We start from the raw sequence: 23,434 nt of genomic DNA, 5'->3' as shown, positions 1-23,434 counted from the left end.
CAGGGTAATACAAATATGAGAATTACACATTCTTTGGTAATTATAGCTTATATACCAACACAAAAATTTTTTTAAGTGATTCAGATGCTTTTTTGGTGAGCACAATTTAGACATTAATTGTCTGATGCACTAGGTTAACTTTTCAGAACCATCTGAGTAGAATTTTTATGAAATGAATTTAGCTAAATTTAGAAAAAACAGTGAAATATTTTTGGAATGCTGTCATCACTGGTTCCTGACAAACAAACAGAATAGCATCACCAGCCATCTCTCAAAGCTTTGAGAATAGATCCTCTTTTTTATGCCCCAACTACTTAACTTTTTATTTCTCACTCTAGGATCGCATTAGATCAATTAATTCCACTCATAGTTTGATACTCACATTCTATACATCCCTCTAATCAGTATCCTGTTTTTTGGAGTTATTTATTTTTCTTTTTGTTTATAAATGCTTGTGAACATTTTGTCAGATGTGCCAAATTTTTCTGCTGTATACTCATGAAAGACTTTTTACCAATTGTTTACTATATCATCTATAAGTATTAAGCCATGTTTTAAAAATGTGTGCTTTTATAAGCTTGTGAATTTTATTCCTGTAAAAACTTATAAAACTAATATATAAGCAGAGCATACAGTTTGATACTCTGGAGAGAGGTCCTTGATATGCAAAGGTTAAGGCATGTGCATTGCTTTAGTTTTTGCAGTGATGGGGTTATAGGGTTTTCCCTCAAAACAGAAGCTGTATCTTTGAAATGGAGAAACTGGAGTGAGAATTTGGCTACCACATGGAATACGCATAGATGCAGCGTGTTTATTTAATAAAGATTTACTGTCTTGGAAGACATAATGAAATAAAACCCATGGCCCCTGAACTCAGAAAGCTTACAGGTTGGATGAAGGGACAGACACATGAGAAGATGTCCATTAAACAGAAGACTGTAAAAGAGATGATAAGAACAAAATATCACCCCACAAAGAAGCAGCAGAAAAATGACATGGTGTCCTGTCATGTTCCAGAGTGATCAAGGCAGCGTTCATAAAAGGCATGAGAATAAAGCTGGGATTTGAAGAGTGGGTGACAATTTGCCAGTCAGAAGTAGGAAATAATACATGCCAGTTAACTGTTTGAAAACAAGGGACCTGACTGGGAACATTTGAGTAAAGGGTTGATATACAGACAATAATTGAGATAAAATTAGGGATAAAGTGAAACAAGTAACATAAACTCTGCTTAAAGAAAAAGAAAATGGGAATTGTTAGCTCATAAAAGCTTGCAATTCCAAGGATAGAATTCAATTTAGATTTGGCTTATTCAGACCATAGTAATCCTCCAGATGTGACCAGGACCTGCTTTCCCTGTTGTTGTTTCTTGACACCGTGTCCCCAGGATTTGCTTCATTCCCATATTATGAGCCTCATATCTTTCATTAACAAATGAAGAGATGAGAGCATGTTGTTGATAAATTACATGGAAGATAAATACAACCCTTCCTCCCAAAAGCTCCAGCAAAGATCTCTAAATGGCTTACCTAGCTATCCATGAACCAGTGATACCTGTGGATAGAGAGGACAGGATGCATTGAATGGCCCTGTCAGTCAGTTCTATTCCTAGGTCTGGCACCCTCCTAAATGGCTGAAAATGAGAATGAAGGGAATTTATCAAGAAAAAATTAGGGTACTCTTGATGGAAGAAAGAGGGGATAAATGGTGAAAAGTCAACCACCAAATGCCCTCATAGGTAGATATGTTGGGCAAGATGTATAATGTAGGGACCTAGGAAGCTTAAATGGTTTTCAGTGGAAACAGGACCTAATGCAAGAAGAGTAATAGATAAAACATTATATGCAAGTACCCAGGATAATGCTAGGTGTATGGCCAAGTAAAATTCTCATAGATAATACAGTAGAAGACATATACAATAATATTTATTGTAGCTCTATTCATAATAGCAAATCTGAAAACCATCTTAATCCCAATAAGACAATAGTGCATAAGTCCTTTGCTGTATATTCACAAAATAATACCTTAGGCAAAATGAACAAAGTATAAAAACGTGAATCAGTATGGATAAATCTTAATAATAAATTATATGAAAAATGGATTCTCAAAGATTATAAACATGATAGCCTTTTTGTAAATTTAAAAACAACTAAGGTTTAAATTTATATAATTTCTTAAAGAAGAATATGAATACAATAAAATACAAAAAAGTATGAGACAGGAAACAAACAAGTGAATAGGTATTATAGATGGCAATGTTTATGGTTCAGGAAAGAAAATAAATAATGTAAGATGTTAGGCCAAGCTGGAATGGGGTTATTGCAATGTTATTTTATATATGGTGGTCACTGAAGTCTTCTCTTAGAAGATGGCAGTTGAGCAGAGGATGGAGGGAAGTGAAGGAGTGAGCCATGTGAGTGACGAGAGGAAGTCTTCTGCGCAGAGGGAAGACCAGCCTCGCCAACATAGCAAAACCCTGTCTCTACTAAAAATACAAAAATTAGCCAGTCATGGTGGCATGCATCTGTAATCCCAGCTACGTGGGAGCCTGAGCCATGATAATCACTTGAACCCAAGAAGCTGAGGTTGCAGAGTCGAGATCGTGCCGTTGCACTCCAACCTGGGAAACAGAGCAAGACTCTGTCTCAAAAACAAAAACAACAACAATGAAAAAAGAGGATATCCAAATCACCCATAAATATATGAAACAGTACTCAGTTTCATTAGTCAAAGAGAAATGCAAATTAAAACCACTTTATAATATTTGTAAGCTGAAATTATTAAAATAAAAAATATATATTGAATATTGGTGAAGACTTGCAGCAACAAGAACTCTCATACACTGTTGGAAAAATGGAAATTGACACAACTACTTTGATAACTGTGTTTGAGAGTGTACTAAAGCTGAAAACAATGCAAACATTAAAACCCAGAAATTCCATTTGTAGGTACATACCAAAGGAACTTGTTCATATACTGCAGTCTCCTCTTATTCATGTGTTTTCTTTCCACAGTTTCAGTTACCCATGATCATCCATGGTCTGGAAATGGGTGAGTGTGTTTCAATAAGATGTTTTGAGAGACAGAAATCACATTCATATAACTTCTATTATAGTGTTATAGCCTTTTAATTATTACTTATTATTGTTAATCTTGGACTATACCTTATACATTAATCTTTGTCAAAAGTATGTATGTGTAGGTAAAAATATAGAATTTATAAGGTTCAATATTATGCATGATTTCAGGCACCCTTTGGGAGTCTTGGGACATAGTTAAATGAGGACTGCTGTATTTACCACAAGACGTGTAAAAGAATGTTTATAGTAAGATTATTCAAAATAATCAAAAACTGGATGTCCTTGTCCAGACAAGGGCACACACACACACACACACACACAGACACACACACACACAGACACGAAAACCACCAGCCAATATCTCTGATGAACATAGATGAAAAAAATCCTCAACAAAATACTAGCTAACTGAATACAACAGCACATCAAAAAGATTATTTATCATGACGAAGGGGATTAATCCCAGGGATGCAAAGTTTATTTAACATACTCAAACCAGTAAACATGATATATGAGATCAACAAAATGAAGGCCAAAACATCATATAATTATCTCAATAGATGCAGATGAAGCATTTTAAAAAATCAACACTTTTTATGATAAAAACTCAACAAACTATACAAGAAACACCTCAACATAATAAAGGCCATTTAGACAAACGCAAAGCTACCATCATACAGAATGGGGAAAAGCTGAAAAAGCTTTCTCTCCAAGATCTAGAATAAGATAAGTATGCCCAGTTTTACCACTTTTATTCAACGTAGTACTGGGAGTTCTAGTCAGAGCAATCAAGCAAGAGAACAAAATGTAAAAAAATTCAAATTAGCAAGGAGGAAGTCAAATTGTTTGTGTTTGTGAACACATCTATAGCCAGTTGATTTTAAGCAAAGGAGCCAGGTACACACAATAGAGAAAGAAAAATCTCTGCAATAAATAGTGCTGGTATAACTGGATATGATGCAGAAGAAGGCAGTTTGACTCTTAATCCCTCACCATATATAAAAATGAATTCAAAGTGGATTAAAGACTTAAATGGAAGACCCATATACTACAAAACTATAAGCATACAGGACATGACTCCATGACATTGGTCTAGGCAAAGATTTTTTCGATAAAACCTCAAAGGCACAAGCAACAAAAGCGAAGACAAACTAAAAAACTTCTGCACAACAAAGAAAACAATCACTGGAGTGAAGAGATAAGCTATGGACTGAGAGAATGTATCTGTAAACTACACATCTGGTAAAGGGATATATTCCAAAATAAACAAAAGACTCAAACAACTCAGTAACAACAACAATAACAACAGAAAAAAATAACCTGAATAAAAACTGGGCAACAGTTCCTGAGCAGATATTTCTCAAAAGAAGATATATAAGTGACCAACAGGTATATGAAAAAATGTTCAATATCACTAATCATCAGGGAAATGCAAATTAAAACAACAATGAGACATCACTTCATTCCAGTTAGAATGGCCACTATTGTAAAATTAAAGATAGCAGGTGTTGGTAAGGATGTGGAGTAAAGGAAACCCTTATACTCTGCTGGTGGAAATGTAAATTACTATAGCCAGTTGAAATCCTGAATAGAACAAAAAGGCTAACAAATAATTGTTATGTGGGTCATAACAAAAAGGCTATGTGGGTCAAAAGAGACTCCTGCCTGGCTGCTTAAGCTGGAACAGTGGTCTTTTCCTTGAATGATACAGTTTGAGACCCAAACTGATAGCAGATCTTCCTAAGTTTCTAGCCTCCTGGCTTTCAGACTGGAATTTACAACATCAGCTCTCCTGGCTTACAGGCCTTAGTACTCTGACTGGAGCTCTGCCATTGGCTCTCCTGGGTCTCCAGCTTGCCACCTGCAGATCTTGAGACTTCTCTGTCCCTATAATTGTGTGAACCAATTCCCTATAATAATTCTCTACATGCTTTCTCACTCTCTCTTACATCTAAATATATGTATATACACACATACACATATATATGTGTATAACATCCATTTGTTGTATTTCTCTGGAAAACTCTAATGCAAATAGCATTTTTAAATGATTCAGTTTTCCAATGCTGAAATATTCTTTTCTTAAAGCATGAGTGTATTTCAGGAAATGGTTAAGAATGTGTGAATAATTGCATATTTTTGTGAGTTTACACTAATATGACTCACATATATATCATGATATAGCCAAACAAAATCCATATGTGTTCTAAGGATGTGCACTGAAATTTTAACCAAGCAATTCCTAACAGCAAGGTTTTTGTATTTTATCTGAAATGTCCTTGTTTAAAACTTTGCAACATTTATATTGAGAAGTCACTTGCATATAACTTGGCAAATGCTGTAAACTCAGAAAAATGTAGAAAGTAGAGAGAGACTGTTTTATTGAGGTTTAGAGAATGATCTTCGTGCACCCTTCATGCCCACAGGCAATAATTTGGTTGGCATACTAGTTCAGTTTTGAGGAAACCAAACAGGGGCAAAGGAATAATACCAATGTTCGTTGGGTGGATTTCTTCTTTTTTGTAACATGGACACCTTCCTGATATTTTCAGGAAACACCATTTCACAAACACTACCTCCTGGGAGTCTGGCAAATCTTTTTGCACAAGTCAATGCCACAGGAAAGAACACAAATGTTTACTTTGGTTAGGTAAGGTTTGATGTGCCTTCTTCTATTAACAAGACTGAATTTCTCTGAAATTAGGTAAAGGAGGACACAGTGGGACAAATTACAGGCAAAATATTACATAGTAACAGATCCCATTTATTGAATGATTAACTCTGTAGCAGGGACAATACTAAAAGCTGTCTATTATTTATTTATTTTTCCCAGCAATCGAGGATGGAGATGCTATTATTGTGTTAATTTTTACAGATTTGGAAACCTATGAGCTTACTAGCTTACATAAGTTCACACTGTTAGAAAGTGGCTGGGATGTGTTTAAACTAGTGCTTTCAGAATCCAGAGATCAAACTCAAGTGGTATACTAACTGATGAGTGAAGAAAATAAATATAATGAAAAGAAAGAGAAAGCAATGATAAGAAAAAGAATTAATTTAAAAATACCTTCCATTAGAAAACACTTGGAAAAATAACAGAAAACAGAAAAGAAATAGATCAGTTACATACCCCAAATCCAAGGAAACCTTTTAAAGCAGTTTTTCCTTGGTTAATATGCTGTGCATAAATTTGCTTGATTGTGATTTTATTGTCCTACTACAAATACTCTTGCTATCCTATTTCCTTACTAATAATTATACCTTAATTTCATGAGTTACTATAATTTTTTTCCTTATTTCTTCTAAAAAGAAAAAAGAAAAAAAAAACAGGATACATATGTAGAATGTGCAGGTTTGTTCTATAGGTATATGTGTGCCATGGTTGTTTGCTGACGTGTCCTCTAAGTTCCCACCCCTCAGCCTCCACCCCGCAAAAGGCCCTGGTTTGTTTTGTTCCCCTCTCTGTTTCCATGTGTTCTCAATGTTCAGCTCCCGCTTATGAGTGGTGTTTGTTTGGTTTTCTGTCCCTGTGTTAGTCTGTGTGAGTTTGCTGAGGATGATGATTTTCAGCTTCATTCATGTCCCTGCAAAGGGCTACATAGTATTCCATGATGTATATGTACCACATTTTCTTTATCCAGTCTATCATTGATGGACATTTGAGTTGGTTCCATGTATTTGCTACTGTAAATAGTGCTGCAATAAACATATGTGTGCCTGTGTCTTTATAGTAGAATGATTTATATTCCTTTGGGCATGCAGACTATAATGGGATTGCTGAGTCAAATGGTATGTCTGGTTCTAGATTCTTGAGGAATTGCCATACTGTCTTCCACAAGGGTTGAGCTAATTTACATTCCCACCAACAATGTAAAAGCATTCCTATTTTCCCGCACCCTTGCCAGCATCTATTATTGTTTCCTGACTTTTTAATAATTGCCATTCTGATTACCATGAGACGGTATCTCATTGTGGTTTTGATTTGCAGTTCTCTGATGATCGTTGATGTTGAGCTTTTTTTCATATGTTTGTTGGCTGTGTAAATGTCTTCTTTTGAGAAGTGTCTGTTCATATCCTTTGCCCACTTTTTTATGGGGTGTTTGTTTTTTTCTTGTAAGTATGTTTAATTCCTTGTAAATTCTGGATATTATACCTTTGTCAGATGGATAGATTACAGAAATTTTCTCCCATTCTGTAGGTTGCCTGTCCACTCTGATGATAGTTTCTTTTGTTGTACAGAAGCTCTTTAGTTTAATTAGATCTCATTTGTCAATTCTGGCTTTTGTTGCAGTTGTTTTTGGCGTTTTTGTCATGAACTCTTTGCACATGCCTATGTCCTGAATGGTATTGCCTAGGTTTTCTTCTAGGGTTTTTATAGTTTTGGGTTTTACGTTTAAGTCTTTAATCCATCTTGAGTTAATTTTTGTATAAGGTGTGAGGGAGGAGTACAGTTTCAGTTTTCTGCATATGGCTAGTCAGTTTTCCCAGCATCATTTACTGATTAGGAGATCCTTTCCGCTTTGCTTGTATTTGTCAAGCTTGTCGAAGATCAGTTGGTTGTAGATGTGTGGTGTTATTTCTGAGTCTCTGTTCTGCTCTATTTGTCTATATGTCTGTTTTAGTATCAGCACCGTGGTGTTTTGGTTACTATGGCCTTGTAGTATAATTTAAAGTCAGGCAGCATGATGCCTTCAGCTCTGTTATTTTTGCTTAGGATTGTCTTGACTACATGGTGTCCTCTTTATTTCCATAAGAAATTTAAAATAGTTTTTTTTTTAATTCTGTGAAGAATGTCAATGGTAGTTTGATGGGAATAGCATTGAATTTACAAGGGCAGTATGGCCATTTTCACGATATTGATTCTCCCTATCCATGAGCATGGAATGCTTTTCCATTTGTTTGTGTCCTCTCTTACTTCCTTGAGCAGTGGTTTGTAGTTCTCCCTGAAGAAGTCCTTCACTTCCCTTGTTAGGTGTATTCCTAGGTATTTTATTCTCTTTGTAGCAATCGTGAATGAGAGTTCATTCATGATTTGGCTCTGTGCTTGCCTATTGTTGGTATAAAGGAATGCTTGTGATTTTTGCACATTGATTTTGTATCCTGAGACTTTGCTGAAGTTTCTTATCAGTTCAAGTTTTGGGGCTGAGCTGATGGGGTTTTCTAAATATAAAATCATGTCATCTGCAAACAGAGACAACTTGACTTCCTTTCTTACTATTTGAATACCTTGATTTCTTTCTCTTGCCTGATTGCTCTGGCCAGAACTTCCAATACTATGTTGAATAGGAGTGGTGAGAGAGGGCATCCTTGCCTTGTTTTCAAAGGGAATGCTTCCATCTTTTAACCATTCAATATGGTATTGGCTGTGGGTTTGTGGGTTTGTCATAAATAGCTCTTATCATTTTGAAATATGTTCCATCAATACCTAATTAATTGATAGTTTTTCACATGAAGGGATTTTGAATTTTATCAAAGACCTTTTCTGCATCTATTGAGATAATGTGGTTTGCTTTTGGTTCTGTTTATGTGATTGATTACATTTATTGATTTGCATATGTTGAACCAGCCTTGCATCCCAGGGATTAAGCCAACTTGATCATGGTAGATAAGGTTTTGGATGTGCTGCTGGATTTGGTTTGCCAGTATTTTATTGAGGATTTTCACATCAATGTTCATCAGGGACATTGGCCTAAAGTATTTTGTGTGTGTGTGTTTCTTCCTGGTTTTAGTATCAGGAGGATGCTGGCTTTATATAATGAGTTAGAGAGGAGTCCCTCCTTTTCAATTGTTTCGAATAGTTTCAGAAGGAATGGTACCAGCTCCTCTCTGTATTCCTGGTAGATTTCACCTCTAAATCCATCTGGTTGGGGGCTTTTATTGGTTGATAGGCTATTAATTACTGCCTCAATTTCAGAGCTTGTTATTGGTCTACTCAGGGATTCAACTTCTTCCTGGTTTAGTCTTGGTAGAATGTATGCATCCAAGGAATTTATCCATTTCTTCTAGATTTTCTGGTTTATTTGCATAGATGTGTTTATAGTATTTTCTGATAGTAGTTTGTATTTCTGTGGGATTAGTGGTGATATCCCCTTTATCATTTTTTATTGTGTCTATTTGATTCTTCTCTCTTCTTCTTTATTAGTCTACCTAGTGGTCTATTTTGTTAATTTTTTTCAAAAAACTAGCTCCTGGATTTGTTGATTTTTTGGAGGGTTTTCCGTGTCTCCGTCTCCTTCAATTCTTCTCTGATATTAGTTATTTCTTGTCTCCTGCTGGCTTTTGGATTACTTTGCTCTTGCCTCTCTAGCTCTTTTAATTGTGATGCTAGTATGTCGATTTGAGATCTTTCCAGCTTTCTGATGTGGGTATTTAGTGCTATAAATTTCCGTCTTAACACTGCTTTAGCTGTGTCCGAGAGATTCTGGTATGTTGTCTCTTTGTTCTCTTTGGTTTCTGCCTTAATTTTATTTTTTTACCCAGGTGTCATTCAACAGCATGTTGTTCAATTTACATGATATTGTGTGGTTTTGACTGGGTTTCTTAATCCTGAGTTCTAATTTGATTTTACTCTGTTCTGAGAGACTGTTATGATTTCCGTTCTTTTGCATTCGCTGAGGAACGTTTTACTTCCAATTATGTGGCCAATTTTAGAGCAAGTGCCATGTGGCACTAAGAAGAATGTATATTCTGTTGTTTTGGGTGGAGAGGTCTGTAGACGTCTACTAGGTCCACTTTATCCAGAGCTGAATTCAAGTCCTGAATATCCTTGTTAATTTTCTGTCTCGTTGATCTGTCTAATACTGACAATGGGATGTTAAAGTCCCTCACTATTATCGTGTGGGAGTCTAAGTCTCTTAGAACTTGTTTTATGAATCTGGGTGCTCCTGTATTTGGTGTATATATATTCAGAATAGTTAGCTCTTCTTGCTCAATTGTTCCCTTTACCATTATATAATGCCTGTCTTTGTCTTTTTTTTTTTTTTTTTTTTTATCTTTGTTGGTTTAAAGTCTATTTGGTCAGAGGCTAGGATTGTAACCCCTGCTTTTTTTTGTTTCCCATTTGCTTGGTAAATTTTCCTCCATCCCTTTATTTTGAGCCTATATGTGTCTTTGCACATAAGATGGGTCTCCCGAAAACAGCACACCAATGGGACTTGACACCTTATCCAATTTGTCAGTCTTTGTCTTTTGACTGGGGCATTTAGCCCATTTACATTTAAGATTAGTATTGTTATGTGTGAATTTGATCATGTCATCATGATTCTATTTGATTATTTTGCACACTAGTTGATGCAGTTTCTTCATAGTGTCATTGGTTTTTATATTTTGGTGTGTTTTTGTAGTGGCTGGTACTGGTTTTCCTTTTCCTATTTAGTGCTTATTTCAGGAGCTCTTGCAGGGCAGGCCTGGTAGTAACAAAATCCCTCAGCATTTGCTTGTCTGGAATGGATTTTATTTCTCCTTCACTTACAAGTCTTAGTTTGGCTGGTTATGAAATTCTGGGTTGAAAATTCTTTTCTTTAATAATGTTGAATTTTGGCCCTTACTGTCTTCTGGATTGTAGAGTTTCTGCCGAGATGTCTGCTGTTAGTCCGATGGGCTTCCCTTTGTAGGTGACCTGGTCTTTCTCTCTGGCTGCCCTTAACAGTTTTTCCTTCATTTTGACCTGAATAGCTAGAACAATCCTAAGTAAAAAGAACAAATCTGGAGGAATCACGTTGCTTGAATTTCAATTATATTACAAGACAACAGTAACTAACATAGTATAGTTCTGGTATAAGAATAGACACATAGATCAATGGAACAAAATGAGGACCCCAAAATATAGCCACATACCTACAACCAATTGATCTTTAACAACCAATGATCTATAAAAATAAACAATGGGTAAAGGACAGCATATTCAATAAATGATAATGGGGAAATTAACTAGCCATATACAGAAGAATGCAACTCTACCTCTTCCTCTCACTGTATACAAAAATTAACTCAAGATGCATAAAAGACCTAAATGTAAGACCTAAAACTATAAAAATTCCTAGAAGAAACCTAGGAAAAATTCTTCTGGATATTGGCCAAGGCAAAGAATTTATGAAGATCCCAAAAAGAAATGCAACAAAAACAAAACAGACAAATGAAACTTAATTAAACTAAAAAAACTTCTGTTCAGAGAAGGAAATAATCAATGGGGTAATCAAACAACCACCAGAATGGGAGAAAATATTCACAAATTATGTCCCTGACAAAGGACTAATATGTAGAATCTGCATGGAACTAACAAATGAACAAGTGAAAAACAACTCCATTAAAAACTGGACAAAGGACACAAGCAGACATTTGTCACAAGGAGAAATACAAGCAGCCAACAAACATAGGAAGAATGTATCAACGTCACTAATCATCAAAGAAACACAAATGAAAATCACACTGACATACCATCTTACATCAGTCAAAATGGCTATTAATAAAAAGTCAAAAAACAACAGATGTTGGCATGGATTTGGATAAGAGGGAATACTTACACACTGTTTAGGGGAAGGTAGATTGGTTCAGCTTCTATGAAAAACAGTATGGAGATATCTTGAGGAACTAAAATTCATGCTACCATTTGACGCAGCAATCCCACTACTGGGCTTCTGCCCAGTTCAAAATAAATTATATAAAAAGGACACCTGCAATGGTATGTTTATCGCAGCACAGAACGGAAGTCATGTAACCAACCTAAGTATCCATCAACAGTTGACTGGATAGAGAAAATGTGGTGTATATAAAACACCGGATACTACACAGCAATAAAAACAATGAAATCACCTTCTTTCAGCAACATGCCTGGAGCTGGAGATCATTATCCTAAGTGAACTAACTCAGAAACAGAAAATGAAATATTTCATGTTCTTACTTATAAGTGGGAGCTAAACAATGGGTAGACACGGATATAAAGTTGGAAATATAGACAGTGGAGTCTCTAAAAACGGCATAAGTAGGGGAATGAGGGTTGGAAGAATATTTATTGAACATAATGTTCAATATTTGGGTGAAAGTTACACTAGAAACCTAATTCCAATCACTATGCAATATACCTGTGTAACAAACATGACATGTACCCCCTGAATCTAAAATAAAATAAATTAAAATTTATATATTCTTATTTATTTAAAAAAAGGCATAAGGAAGTAAATTTTAAGAACAAAAGCAAAACAAATAACAAATCCACAAACTATGCTCTTTGATCTATGCTAGAGAAAATATAGTTAAAAATAGATAGAGAAATATTGTTAAGGACTTTAAAAACAATCTAGGGACTTTTACCAAACAGGAATTTGGTATAGTATTTTCTGAATGATTTTTTAAAAATCTCTTTCATAATGGTAATATTTAATGTAGAAATGTGAAGTTCAGAGTGGTTATTTTCAAATAGTCTGTCAATAAGAAATTGCCCAGAGTATGGGAAGTCTCAGACCACCTGAAGTCTAGCTATAAATTGATAGTCCCAAGTCTTGGCAGTCTGCCAGATCTACATTGATTATGTATTGCTGCATAATAAATCATTCTAAAACAAGGTGGCTTGAAACAGCAATAATCACCTATTATCTCTAATAGTTTGTGTGGGTCTCAACTGGAAGTCTCAAATATTGAAGGTTGAAATTATCTACACTTTCATTCTCTCACAGATCTGATGGTGGGGCCCTGCTGTGGCCGTTTTTTTTTTTGTTTTTTTTTTTTTTTTTTTTTTTTTTTTTTTTTTGAGACGGAGTCTTGCTCTGTCGCCCAGGCTGGAGTGCAATGGCGGGATCTCAGCTCAGTGCAAGCTCTGCCTCCTGGGTACGCCATTCTCCTGCCTCAGCCTCCCGAGTAGCTGGGACTACAGGCGCCCACCAGCTCGCCCGGCTAGTTTTTTGTTTTTTTTGTATTTTTTAGTAGAGACGGGATTTCACCGGGTTAGCCAGGATGGTCTCGATCTCCTGACCTCGTGATCCACCCGTCTCAACCTCCCAAAGTGCTGGAATTACAGGCTTGAGCCACCGCATCTGGCCCCTGCTGTGGCTTTTAATTGGAAGGCCCACGTGGGGCATCTTCATGTTGCCTGGGCTACCTTACAACATGGTGGCTGTGTTTCAAGAGCAACTGTCTCAAATTAGAGGGTGAGCCAAGCTAAAGTCATTTTGTCTTTTACACGCTAGCCTCAGAATTCATGTAGCGTTACTTCCACTGTATTGTATTGGTAGAGGCAGTTACAAAGGTCCAGCCAGATTTAAGAAAGGAGCACAGATTTCACATTTCACTGGAGGATTTTCAGTGTCACATTTTAATGGGTAATACAAAATACTGTGTGTGTGTACATGCACGTAATGCACGTCACCATGCTTGGAGAATACAACCTGCTCTTCTGTCTGAGAAGGCCTAGAAAACCAGGTGGAAAGCAATGAGCCACATTTTCCTTCTGAAGGTAATTAATTAAACATGGCAGGGGTGAGGCCAACTCACAAGGGGAGACTTTATTTTGTGTCTCTTAAATTGGTATTTGTACTGAGAAACGGGTAATTTTCTTTATGGACCATGACTGGAGACAGACCTAAAAATGAAAGAACTGTGTCAAGACTGCCATTAAAACTGTAAATATTGAGATTTGGGTATGGTGAACTGTCAGTGCTAAGCTTAGTTGCCTAACACAAAGATATTTCTGGAGGTTGCTGGATCCTTTAGGGTGGTATTGTTTGTTGTTTGAGTGGAAGTTACCTCTTAAGTGCTGGGCACTCAGACTGTAGGATATTCACTAGTTGCCTGATGTTACAAAGGGATCTCAGACCACTGGCACTGTATCTGTAATCATTTAGGCATTTGACCCAAGCTGTCATTGGTACTCTAGGGAGTCATAGGAAGTTTTCAAGATTGTCATGACTTTTCAAAAATTTATTTAATTTAACACTTACTAAGTATCTGTTATGGGTCAAGCACTGTGTGTTGTGATGAAAGTATAGAGGTGAGCAAGATCTCCTTTGTTTAGTAACACATCTACCAAAAGTGAGAGACATGCAAATAGGCCATTTCACTGCAGGATGGGAAATGCCATGATAAAAGGTAAAAGCAAGGGAGGTCTTCTAGGCAAAAGGACACCACTTGAAAAGAATAGAGAAATGGTGTCCCACGGACTAATTATATATTACAGGACAATGTGGGAAGTGATAGGAGTTGAGGCTCACATGATAAGTGGTATCTAGGACATAAAGGAGAAGTTTATTATTGAGGAGACTTACCTGAAATGACTATATAAAATGCCTTTGTTTTCTTAAGTCCTATCTTAGAGACTTGGCAAGGAGTTTTTAAAAGAGGACATCAAAAATTATAAACCTTAAGAGTTGGAAAGAATCTTAGAAGGCATGTAGCACGTAGTTATATAATTCTAGTGAAATGTAGGGTAATACATTGGGCTATGAAAGTGAAAAGATACAACAGTTGATTAACAGACTGAACATTTAATTGCTAAAACTTTTTCCTGCTCTTATTCTTGAATTTTAAAAAGTATTTTATGAATGCTATTTGAAATGAATTATACTAAATTTATATGATATTCTGTTCCCCAGGCATTTTCTAATTTGTGCTTAAATCATTTTTCTTTTTTTTAGATAGGCACAGAGAGTAGATTATCTGCATTTTATAATGGACTAACAGATATTTTGTATGGGTTGTGAATAACCCATGATCAAACACTTAGTAATTTCCTCAACCAGGAGTAATATTTCTGATTTCTAACTTCAGATATCATGTTTAAGATCACAATACTTACAAAATAGTAGTCTTCTGTGTTTAAGAGTCTTCTATGAAGAAGGTCCTCTAGATGCTACTTTCATATGTTACCTTATTTTCCTTCCCAATGATCCCATGAGATAGGTGGTGCTATAGAGACACCAAGACTTGTAGACACTGGATCATTTCAATCTTCCTCAAAGCAGAAGGGGGCTGAAACTCCTCTTCTCTGATTTCAAGCCCCCTGGTCTTTCTGCCTCACTAGATCAGCTTAGCTGTTGTCTTCACTCTCTCAAAAGTACTCTTTGAACTCGACAACAAATATTTGCCCTTCCACCTTGGGAAAGACTCAATTGTTGAAACAGCTTTAAAATTAATGGACTTTGAAATGTTAAATAAGAATAAGACAGCTATGTCAATTCCAACTATATGCCTGAGGAAAATGTGTTTCCTTATTGAGGGCTATACTTTTTATTATTTAAATTTTGAGTCAATTGGACTAACAGCGCATACAACTACACAATAGTATAAGAAAACTGAGCTGATGTGACGAATGAAGGACAAGGTTTACTGTTTGGTTAAGAGTTATAAAGCTCAGCTGGGCACGGTGGCTCATGCCTGTAATCACAGCACTTTGGGAGGCTGAGATGGGCAGACCACTTGAGGTCAGGAATTCGAGACCAGCCTGACCAACATGGTGAAATCCCGCTTCCACTAAAAATACAAAAATTAGCCAGGCCTGGTGGCAACTGCCTGTAATCCAGCTACTCAGGAGGCTGAAACAGGAGAATCGCTTGAACCCAGGAAGTGGAGTTTGCAGTGAGCTGAGATTACGCAGTTGCACTCCAGCCCGGTAGACAAAGTGAGACTCAGTCTAAAAAAAAAAAAGAAAAGAAAAGGCTGGGTGCGGTGGCTCAAGCCTGTAATCCCAGCACTTTGGGAGGCCGAGGCGGGCGGATCACAAGGTCAGGAGATTGAGACCATCCTGGCTAACACGGTGAAAAAATACAAAAACTTAGCCGGGGTGGTGGCAGGCGCCTATAGTCCCAGCTACTCAGGAGGCTGAGTCAGGAGAATGGCGCGAACCGGAGAGGCGGAGCTTGCAGTGAGCCGAGATCCCGCCACTGCACTCCAGCCTGGGCGACAGGATGAGACTCCGTCTCAAAAAAAAAAAAAAAAAAAAAACTCCTTCTTCACATCACTCCTTCTTCATATGCAATCTCCCCTAAATAATGCAACTTAATTTTTGTTTGTCTCCCATAATATTTACATTCCATGAAGAACTTCAGCTGTATTATTCAACACTTCAAGTTAGCATTTCAAGCTGAACGTATGTGTTTCAGGTACATGTAAACATATTACCTACATTTCCAGGATCCCTGTTATCTTGAAGTGTATTCACTACATAGAGAAATAAAATACAAAAATGTATTTTTGGGCCGGGCGCGGTGGCACATGCCTGAAATCCCAGCACTTTGGGAGGCCGAGGAGGGTGCATCATGAGGTGAAGAGATCGAGACCATCCTAGCCAACATGGTGAAACCCTGTCTGTACTAAAAATACAAAAACTAACTGGGCGTGGTGGTGGGTGCCCATAGTCCCAGCTACTCGGGAGGTTGAGGCAGGAGAATCACTTGAACCAGGGAGGCAGAGGTTGCAGTGAGCCAACTCAAAAAAAAAAGAAAAGTTTTTTTGATTGATGAACACGACAACATCTTAATCATCAGATGCAATATGTGCAACAACTGTAAGAAAAAAAATTGACTAGGTGATAGGTCTTAAAAAAAGAGAGACCTAATTTACCAAACTACTTAGAGGAAGGAAAGCATACTTTTGTCTTAATTTCAACTGTAACAGTAAATAATCCTCTAAAGTAATACAGGCATACCTCATTTTATTATGGTTCACTTTTTGGGCTTTGGTTACTGTATTTTTCACCAGTTGAAAATTTGTGGCAACCCTGTGTCTAGCAAATTTGTCACCACTTTTTTTTCTAAAAGTGTGTGCTTTGTATTTCTGTGTCACATTTTGGTAATCTCTACAAGTTTTTAAAAATTTATCATTATTATTACATCTGTTATGGTGATCTGTGATCAGTGGTCTTCTATTGTAATAATTTGGGGGTGCCACAAAAATGCCTATATAAGACTTCCAACTAATTGAGAAATGTTGTGTATATTCTGATTACTACACTCATTGGCCATTTCCCTCTCTTCCTCTCCTTGGTCCTCTCTATTCCCTAAGACACAACAACATTGAAATTTGACCAGTTAATAACCCTGTAATGACCTCTAAGCATTCAAGTGAAAGGAAGAGTTCCACATCTCTCCTTTCAGTGAAGAGCTGGAAATGATTAAACTTAGTGAGGAAGGCATGTTGAAAGCCAAGATAGGCCAAAAGATAGGCCTCTTGCACCAAACAGCCAAGTTGTGAATTCAGAGGAAACGTTCTTCAAGAAAATTAAAAGTACTTCTCTGGTGAACACACAAATGATAAGCAGAACAGCCTTACTGCTGATTAGAAAGTTTTAGTGGTCTGGATAGAAGACGAAACATTCCCTTAAGCCAAAACCTGATCCAGAGCAAATCCCTAAGTTTCTTCAATTCTGTGAAGGCTGAGAAACTTCATAAAGGCTAAAAGGTGAGTAAGATGTAGAAGAAAAATCTGGAGCTAGCAATGGTTTCTTCATGGGGATAAGGAAATAAACCGTTTCTATAACATAAAAGTGCAATGTAAAGCAGCAGATGATGATGGAGAAGCTGTAGCAAGTTATCCAGAAGATCGAAGATAATTGATTAAGGTCGCTACACTAAATAACAGATTTTCAATGAAGATGAAATAGCTTTCTATTGAAAGAAGATGCCACCTAGGACTTTCATAGCTGGAGAGAAGTCAGTGCCTGGATTCAGCGTTTCAAAGGACATGCTGACACTGTTTTTCGGGGCTAATGCACCTGATGACTTTAAGTTGAAGCTGGTACTTACCTGCCATTCTGAAAACCCTAGTGCCCTTAAGAATGATGCTAAACCTACTTTGCCCTTGCTCTAGAAATGGAACAACAAAGCCTGGATGAAAGCACATCTGTTTACAGCATGATAAACTGAATATATTAAGACTGCTGTTGAGACCTACTGCTCAGAAAAAAATATTTGTTTTAAAATATTACTGCTCATTGGCAATGCACCTGGTCACCTAAGAACTCTGATGAAGAAATACATAAATTAATGTTGTTTTCATGCCTGTTATCACAACAGCCATTCTGCAGCTCATAGATCAAGGAGTAATTTTGACTTTCAAGTCTTATCATTTAAGGATAATATTTCATAAGCCTATTGCTGCCATACATAGTAATTCTGATGGATATGGGAAAAGTAAATTTAAAACATTCAGGAGAAGAGTCACCATTATAGATGCAGTTAAGAACATTTGTGATTCATAGGAAGAGTTCAAAATGTTGACATTAACTGGAGTTCGGAAGAAGTTGATTCCAACCATCCTGGATGACTTTGAGAGGTTAAAGTCTTCAGTGGAGGAACTGCCTATGTGTAAATCGCAAGAGAACTGGAAGTAGTGCCTGAAGATATAACTGAATTGCTGCAATTTTATGATAAAACTTTAATGAATGAGAGATATCTTTTTATGGATAAGCAAATAAAGTGGTTTCTTGAGATTATATCTACTCCTGGTAAAAATGCTGTGAACATTGACGAAATAACGACAGATTTGGAATATTGCATAAACTTAGTTGTTAAAGCAATGGCAGGGTTTGAAAGGATTGACTCCAATTTTGAAAGAAATTCTACTGTGTGTAAAATGCTATCAAACAGCCTCTCATGATACAGATAAATCTTTTGTGAAAGGAAGAGTCCATTCATGTGGCAAACTTTAGTACTGTCTTATTTTAAGACATTGCCACAGCCATCCCAACCTTCAGCCACCACCACCCTGATTATTCATCAGCTATTGCTATCAAGGCAAGAGCTTCCACCAGTAGAAAGATTTCAGCTTGCTGAAGGCTCAGATGACCATTAACATTTTCTGGCAATAAAGTATTTTTAATTAAGATATGCACATTTTTTAGACATAATGCTATTACATGCATATAGACTACAGTGTAAAGATAACTTTTATATGCAGTGGGAAACAACAAAAAAACATAGTATGGCTCTGGAACCAAATTCACAATACCTCCAAGGTATGCCTGTATTTGTAAATTATATGCCTTGGTTTTAGCTTTTTATTGTGACCTTAAGTAATTCATCATTGAATGTAGAGCACAAATTCTGACAGCATGCTCTTAACCTGGAATAAAACTTCCTTTTCTGTGTTCCTAATTTCTTTTTTAAAATAATAGGACAGTCAAATCTTTAATTTCTCTAAATCGCAAGTAGGTTTTCTCTCTAAACAATAGATTTTTTTTATACTAAAACCCAGTTCTACCATTAATTTCTAGGGAGAAAAGTCCTAGTAAACTTCCTGGATTAGAATCTTGCCTCTGCCATTTTCTAGCAATGTGACTTGAAATTACTTAATCTGTCTGTGCTTCAAAATATTTTAGAATCTAAAAAGTAGAGATGATAATAAAACCCACTGGATAAGGTTATTATTATAAAGATTAAATGAGTAAGCTTTTTATCCTAATAAGTAATAAAAATTAAGCTCATTAACCTGATTTTCAAGGTTTTTTACTATCTAATGTAATGGCATTTTCTGGAAAGTATGTTCTTTTTTAAAATATGCATACTCCAGCACTTTGGGAGGCCGAGGCGGGCGGATCACGAGGTCAGGAGTTCGAAACCGTCCTGGCTAACACGATGAAACCTCGTCTCTACTAAGAATACAAAAAGTTAGCCAAGGGTTGTTCCAGGTGCCTATAGTCCCAGCTACTCGGGAGGCTGAGGCAGGAGAATGGCATGAACCCGGGAGGCGGAGCTTGCAGCGAGCCGAGATCGCGCCACTGCAATCCAGACTGGGCAACGGAGCAAGACTCCGTCTCAAAAAATAAAAATAAAAAATAAAACATGCATACTCCAATTAAGCTGAAACATGCCTAATTTCTGAATGTTTCTTATTGACTGCAACTTTTACGCCTCTGCAAATGCCACTCTCTTTAAATAAAATATCCTGTATCTACTTTCCAATTGCCAGAATCTATTAACATTTGCTATAACATAGCTCAATCCTAGGATAATACTCACAAATTCTCAAGGTATAGGAATGTCCAACTTAGTACAAACTCTATTACCACTTCCCACACAGGCTTAGTATGAGGCTATAGATTTAGGGTGGTGTATTAGTCTGTTTTCACACTGCCGATAAAGACATACTGAGACTGGGAAGATAAAAGAGGTTTAATTGAACTTACAGTTCCAAATGGCTGGGGAGGCCTCAGAATCATGGCAGGAGATGAAATACACTTCTTACATGGTGGTGGCAAGAGAAAATGAGGAAGATGTGAAAGCATAAATCCCTGATAAAACCATCAGATCTCATGAAACTTATCCTCTACCATGAGAACAGTATGGCAGAAACCACCCTCATGATTCAAATTAATTATCTCCCACCAGGTCCCTCCCACAACACGTGGGAATTATAGGAATGCAATTCAAGATGAGATTTGAGTGGGGACACAGAGCCAAACCATATCAGGCAGTAATCCTTTAACCAACTGATCAAAGGCCACAAGCTAAAGAGAAACTGGATTTGGAATTTGCTTGCCAAGAAGATTTCTCAGAACTGAGAGTAGTTTTCCCTTAAGTGTATGGTGATAAATAGCTTTCCTTCCCTACTCAAAAGATTTCTATGATTCTTCCCTGATTTAGTTGATCTACTTATTAGGACCTAAAGAGCTAAGTTTTTTGCTTCATTTATAAGACATGATTTTCAGAAAACATTTAGCTGTAAGAGTAGTTTTACTCTCAACAGATTATAAACCAAACCTAAGTAACAATAAGGTAAAATTGCTCTATTACCTTAACAAGGCCTCATCTCCAACCTCTCCCCAATTTGATCCTTCAGGATCCAGCTCAGATTCTTGATCCTCCCTTTTAATTCATCTCTTTCTTCTCAATGCCCATCATAATTTTTGCCTCTCTGGCTGAACCCATTCAGTCCTTCTGTGTCCTATTCTACTGTGTGTAAAATGCTATCAAACAGCCTCTCATGATACAGATAAATCTTTTGTGAAAGGAAGAGTCCATTCTTTTTTTTTTTTGCACTTGATTTATCTCACTAAGAAATAGTGAGCAAACTTGGGGGAAGTTTGCCACATTTTTCTGTTCTCCACGAGTATTTTGTCAGTAGGAATTTCTTAATAAATATTTTACTTTATACTTATTCTGTTGTGATTGGTAACATTTGATACTCATTCTATAAAGCCTGATTCAGTGTTGAAGGTTGAAGTTTTAGAGAATTTGACTTCCTTTAAAAAGCTTGAGATTTTTGAATTGTAGCGAATTTATCTAGAGTTGTCAGAAGCTAAGATTTACACTTGAAGAAGTTATCAGGAGACTTCGAAGTTAGACAAATCCTGATTCATATCACTATGTGGCTGCTTCTTGATATGTGACCTTTCCAAGTTCCAGCCTCTACAATTATAAAATAGAGAAGCAAAATTTTAAAATGGTATTAGTGAATGTAGAATGAGACCTTGACTACAAAGTCAAGCTCCTGTCTCATGATATGCATTCAGTGAGGATTAGCTGTTATTGTAAATATGAATAAAATGAGTATGTATATCTGTTACTCATAATTGTTCATCACAGTTCTGGTATAGAGTAGTGCACAATAAACAAAGTTTCTTTGTAGGCCAGGTGTGGTGGCTCACGCCTGTAATCCCAGCACTTTGGGAGGCCAAGGTGGACAGATCACGAGGTCAGGAGTTCGAGACCAACCTAGCCAACATAGTGAAACTCCATCTCTACTAAAAATACAAAATATTAGCCGGGCACGGTGGTGGGTGCCTGTAATCCCAGCTACTTGGGAGGCTGAGGCTGGAGAATCCTTTGAACCCAGGAGGTGGAGGTTGCAGTGAGCTGAGATTGTGTGATTGCACTCCAGCTTGGGTGACAGTGTGAGACTCCATCTCAAAAAAAATAAAAATAAATAAATACATAATGGTACTGTATAGATCCTTTTATAGCAATTCCTCGATTTTCAGAGAATTCTAGGAGGATATATATGTATATTCCATATATCCCTTTCTTCATTTGTCATAATCATTATATTAAAGGCTATATAAATTTTTATAAAGTTATTTTTATATAAAAGCAATAACTGCTTTTGTGGTTTTAAGTAGAAACAAATATTATGTTAATTTATTTTATTTTTTCTGAATTATTTGTATAATTACTTTCTGTTATCTCAGAACCAACCTCATAGCCTGTGTTGGACATGTAAGTCGCCTTGGTTGCTTTCAATTTTCAGAATTATAGCAATTGATGTGTAATGTCATGGTAAGGATAATGTCATGGTGAGGATAGTTTTAAAACAGTAAACTCAGAGATTAATCATGTTGTAAATGAAAATGCACAGAAGGGCTGAGGAGTTCTTATCTTGAATCTTCAAAAGTACCAAGTAAAGATAGAAATTTTAATATGGTATCTTCTTGAAGAGACGTGTTGAAACAGTTTTGTAAGAGTAGCTTATGTTCCCATTTGATATATATAAGATAAAAACCCCAGGACTGCTATTATAGTCTTTATTTATTATGCAGTACAACAGCTTGAATCTTTGTGTAGTATTTTGGACATCTATCACTTTCATCATCGAAATGTCTGAAGAGACAAAGTAGCATAACTAAGGCATTATACTGTGTTACAGTTTTGCCATACATAATGATAAAGATGTCATACTACCCTTCCATAAATTTTGGTAACAAACTTAACTTGTTTGAAGGCTGCATGCTGCTTCCAAAAGACTCTCTTTTTAACATAAATTTCAGATTAAAATACTCGACTTACTAACATGAAAAATATACTTGTAAATCTGAAGAATAAAATGCAGAATCACTCTTGTAGTAGTAGGAGCCGTATTCTGCAAGTGGATGCCTAGTGTTCTTGACTGAATTGATGGTAAATACAACTAGCTTGTAAAATGGTATATTCTGGACAACACAATTTGTTTCTGTTTTGATTTGGTAGATAGTGCTTCAAATGATATATTAAATTCATATGAAGTGAATTCATAGTAAGTAAGAATTTTTTATGTTATGAATTTAAGAATATAGGCTTTTGGTGAATGACAGAACCATAATCTTTTGTGGTGGTTTATTTCCAAAGCAATCTCAAATACAAGTGCTTTACACATTATTTATCTCTCCCTTGTCTTTGTTGCCCATGTGCACATAACCCATCCCTGTGAAGACCATAACTTATTGTTTAAATGGAGATTTTTGTCTCCATATCTTAGCTAACAAATGACTTTAGATTTCATAATAATGGTTGTTAATGTATAGGGCATGTAGAAGGATTTTGTTATATTGCTAACATTTTATTATCCCCTGTGTAATATTCCAAAATGTCAATGTTAAGTTACTAACTTCTAAAAATATGTTACTCTTTTTTTTAGTGAAGCATGAGATAATTGAAGCTACCTTCTTTAATAAATTA

General features: G+C 36.4%; 1 protein-coding gene across 4 annotated transcripts in view; it reads left to right on the top strand.

The window, feature by feature from the left end:
- Positions 1-23,434, top strand: part of PRR16 (proline rich 16) — a 213,726-nt gene that overhangs the window by 102,510 nt on the left and 87,782 nt on the right. The window contains exon 1 of one of the 4 annotated variants that reach the window (XM_030926768.1): positions 3,013-3,051. The exons of the other annotated variants lie outside the window; for them this stretch is intronic. Coding sequence (XP_030782628.1) covers positions 3,037-3,051 — 15 coding nt within the window. The 5' untranslated portion in view covers positions 3,013-3,036. Of the gene's footprint in view, positions 1-3,012; positions 3,052-23,434 lie in introns of those variants that run through there. 4 annotated transcript variants of the gene reach the window in all.

The sequence above is a fragment of the Rhinopithecus roxellana genome, chromosome 3, assembly GCF_007565055.1.
Source record: "Rhinopithecus roxellana isolate Shanxi Qingling chromosome 3, ASM756505v1, whole genome shotgun sequence".
NCBI classification, from domain to species: domain Eukaryota; kingdom Metazoa; phylum Chordata; class Mammalia; order Primates; family Cercopithecidae; genus Rhinopithecus; species Rhinopithecus roxellana.
This window is presented reverse-complemented; position numbering and strand designations above follow the sequence as displayed.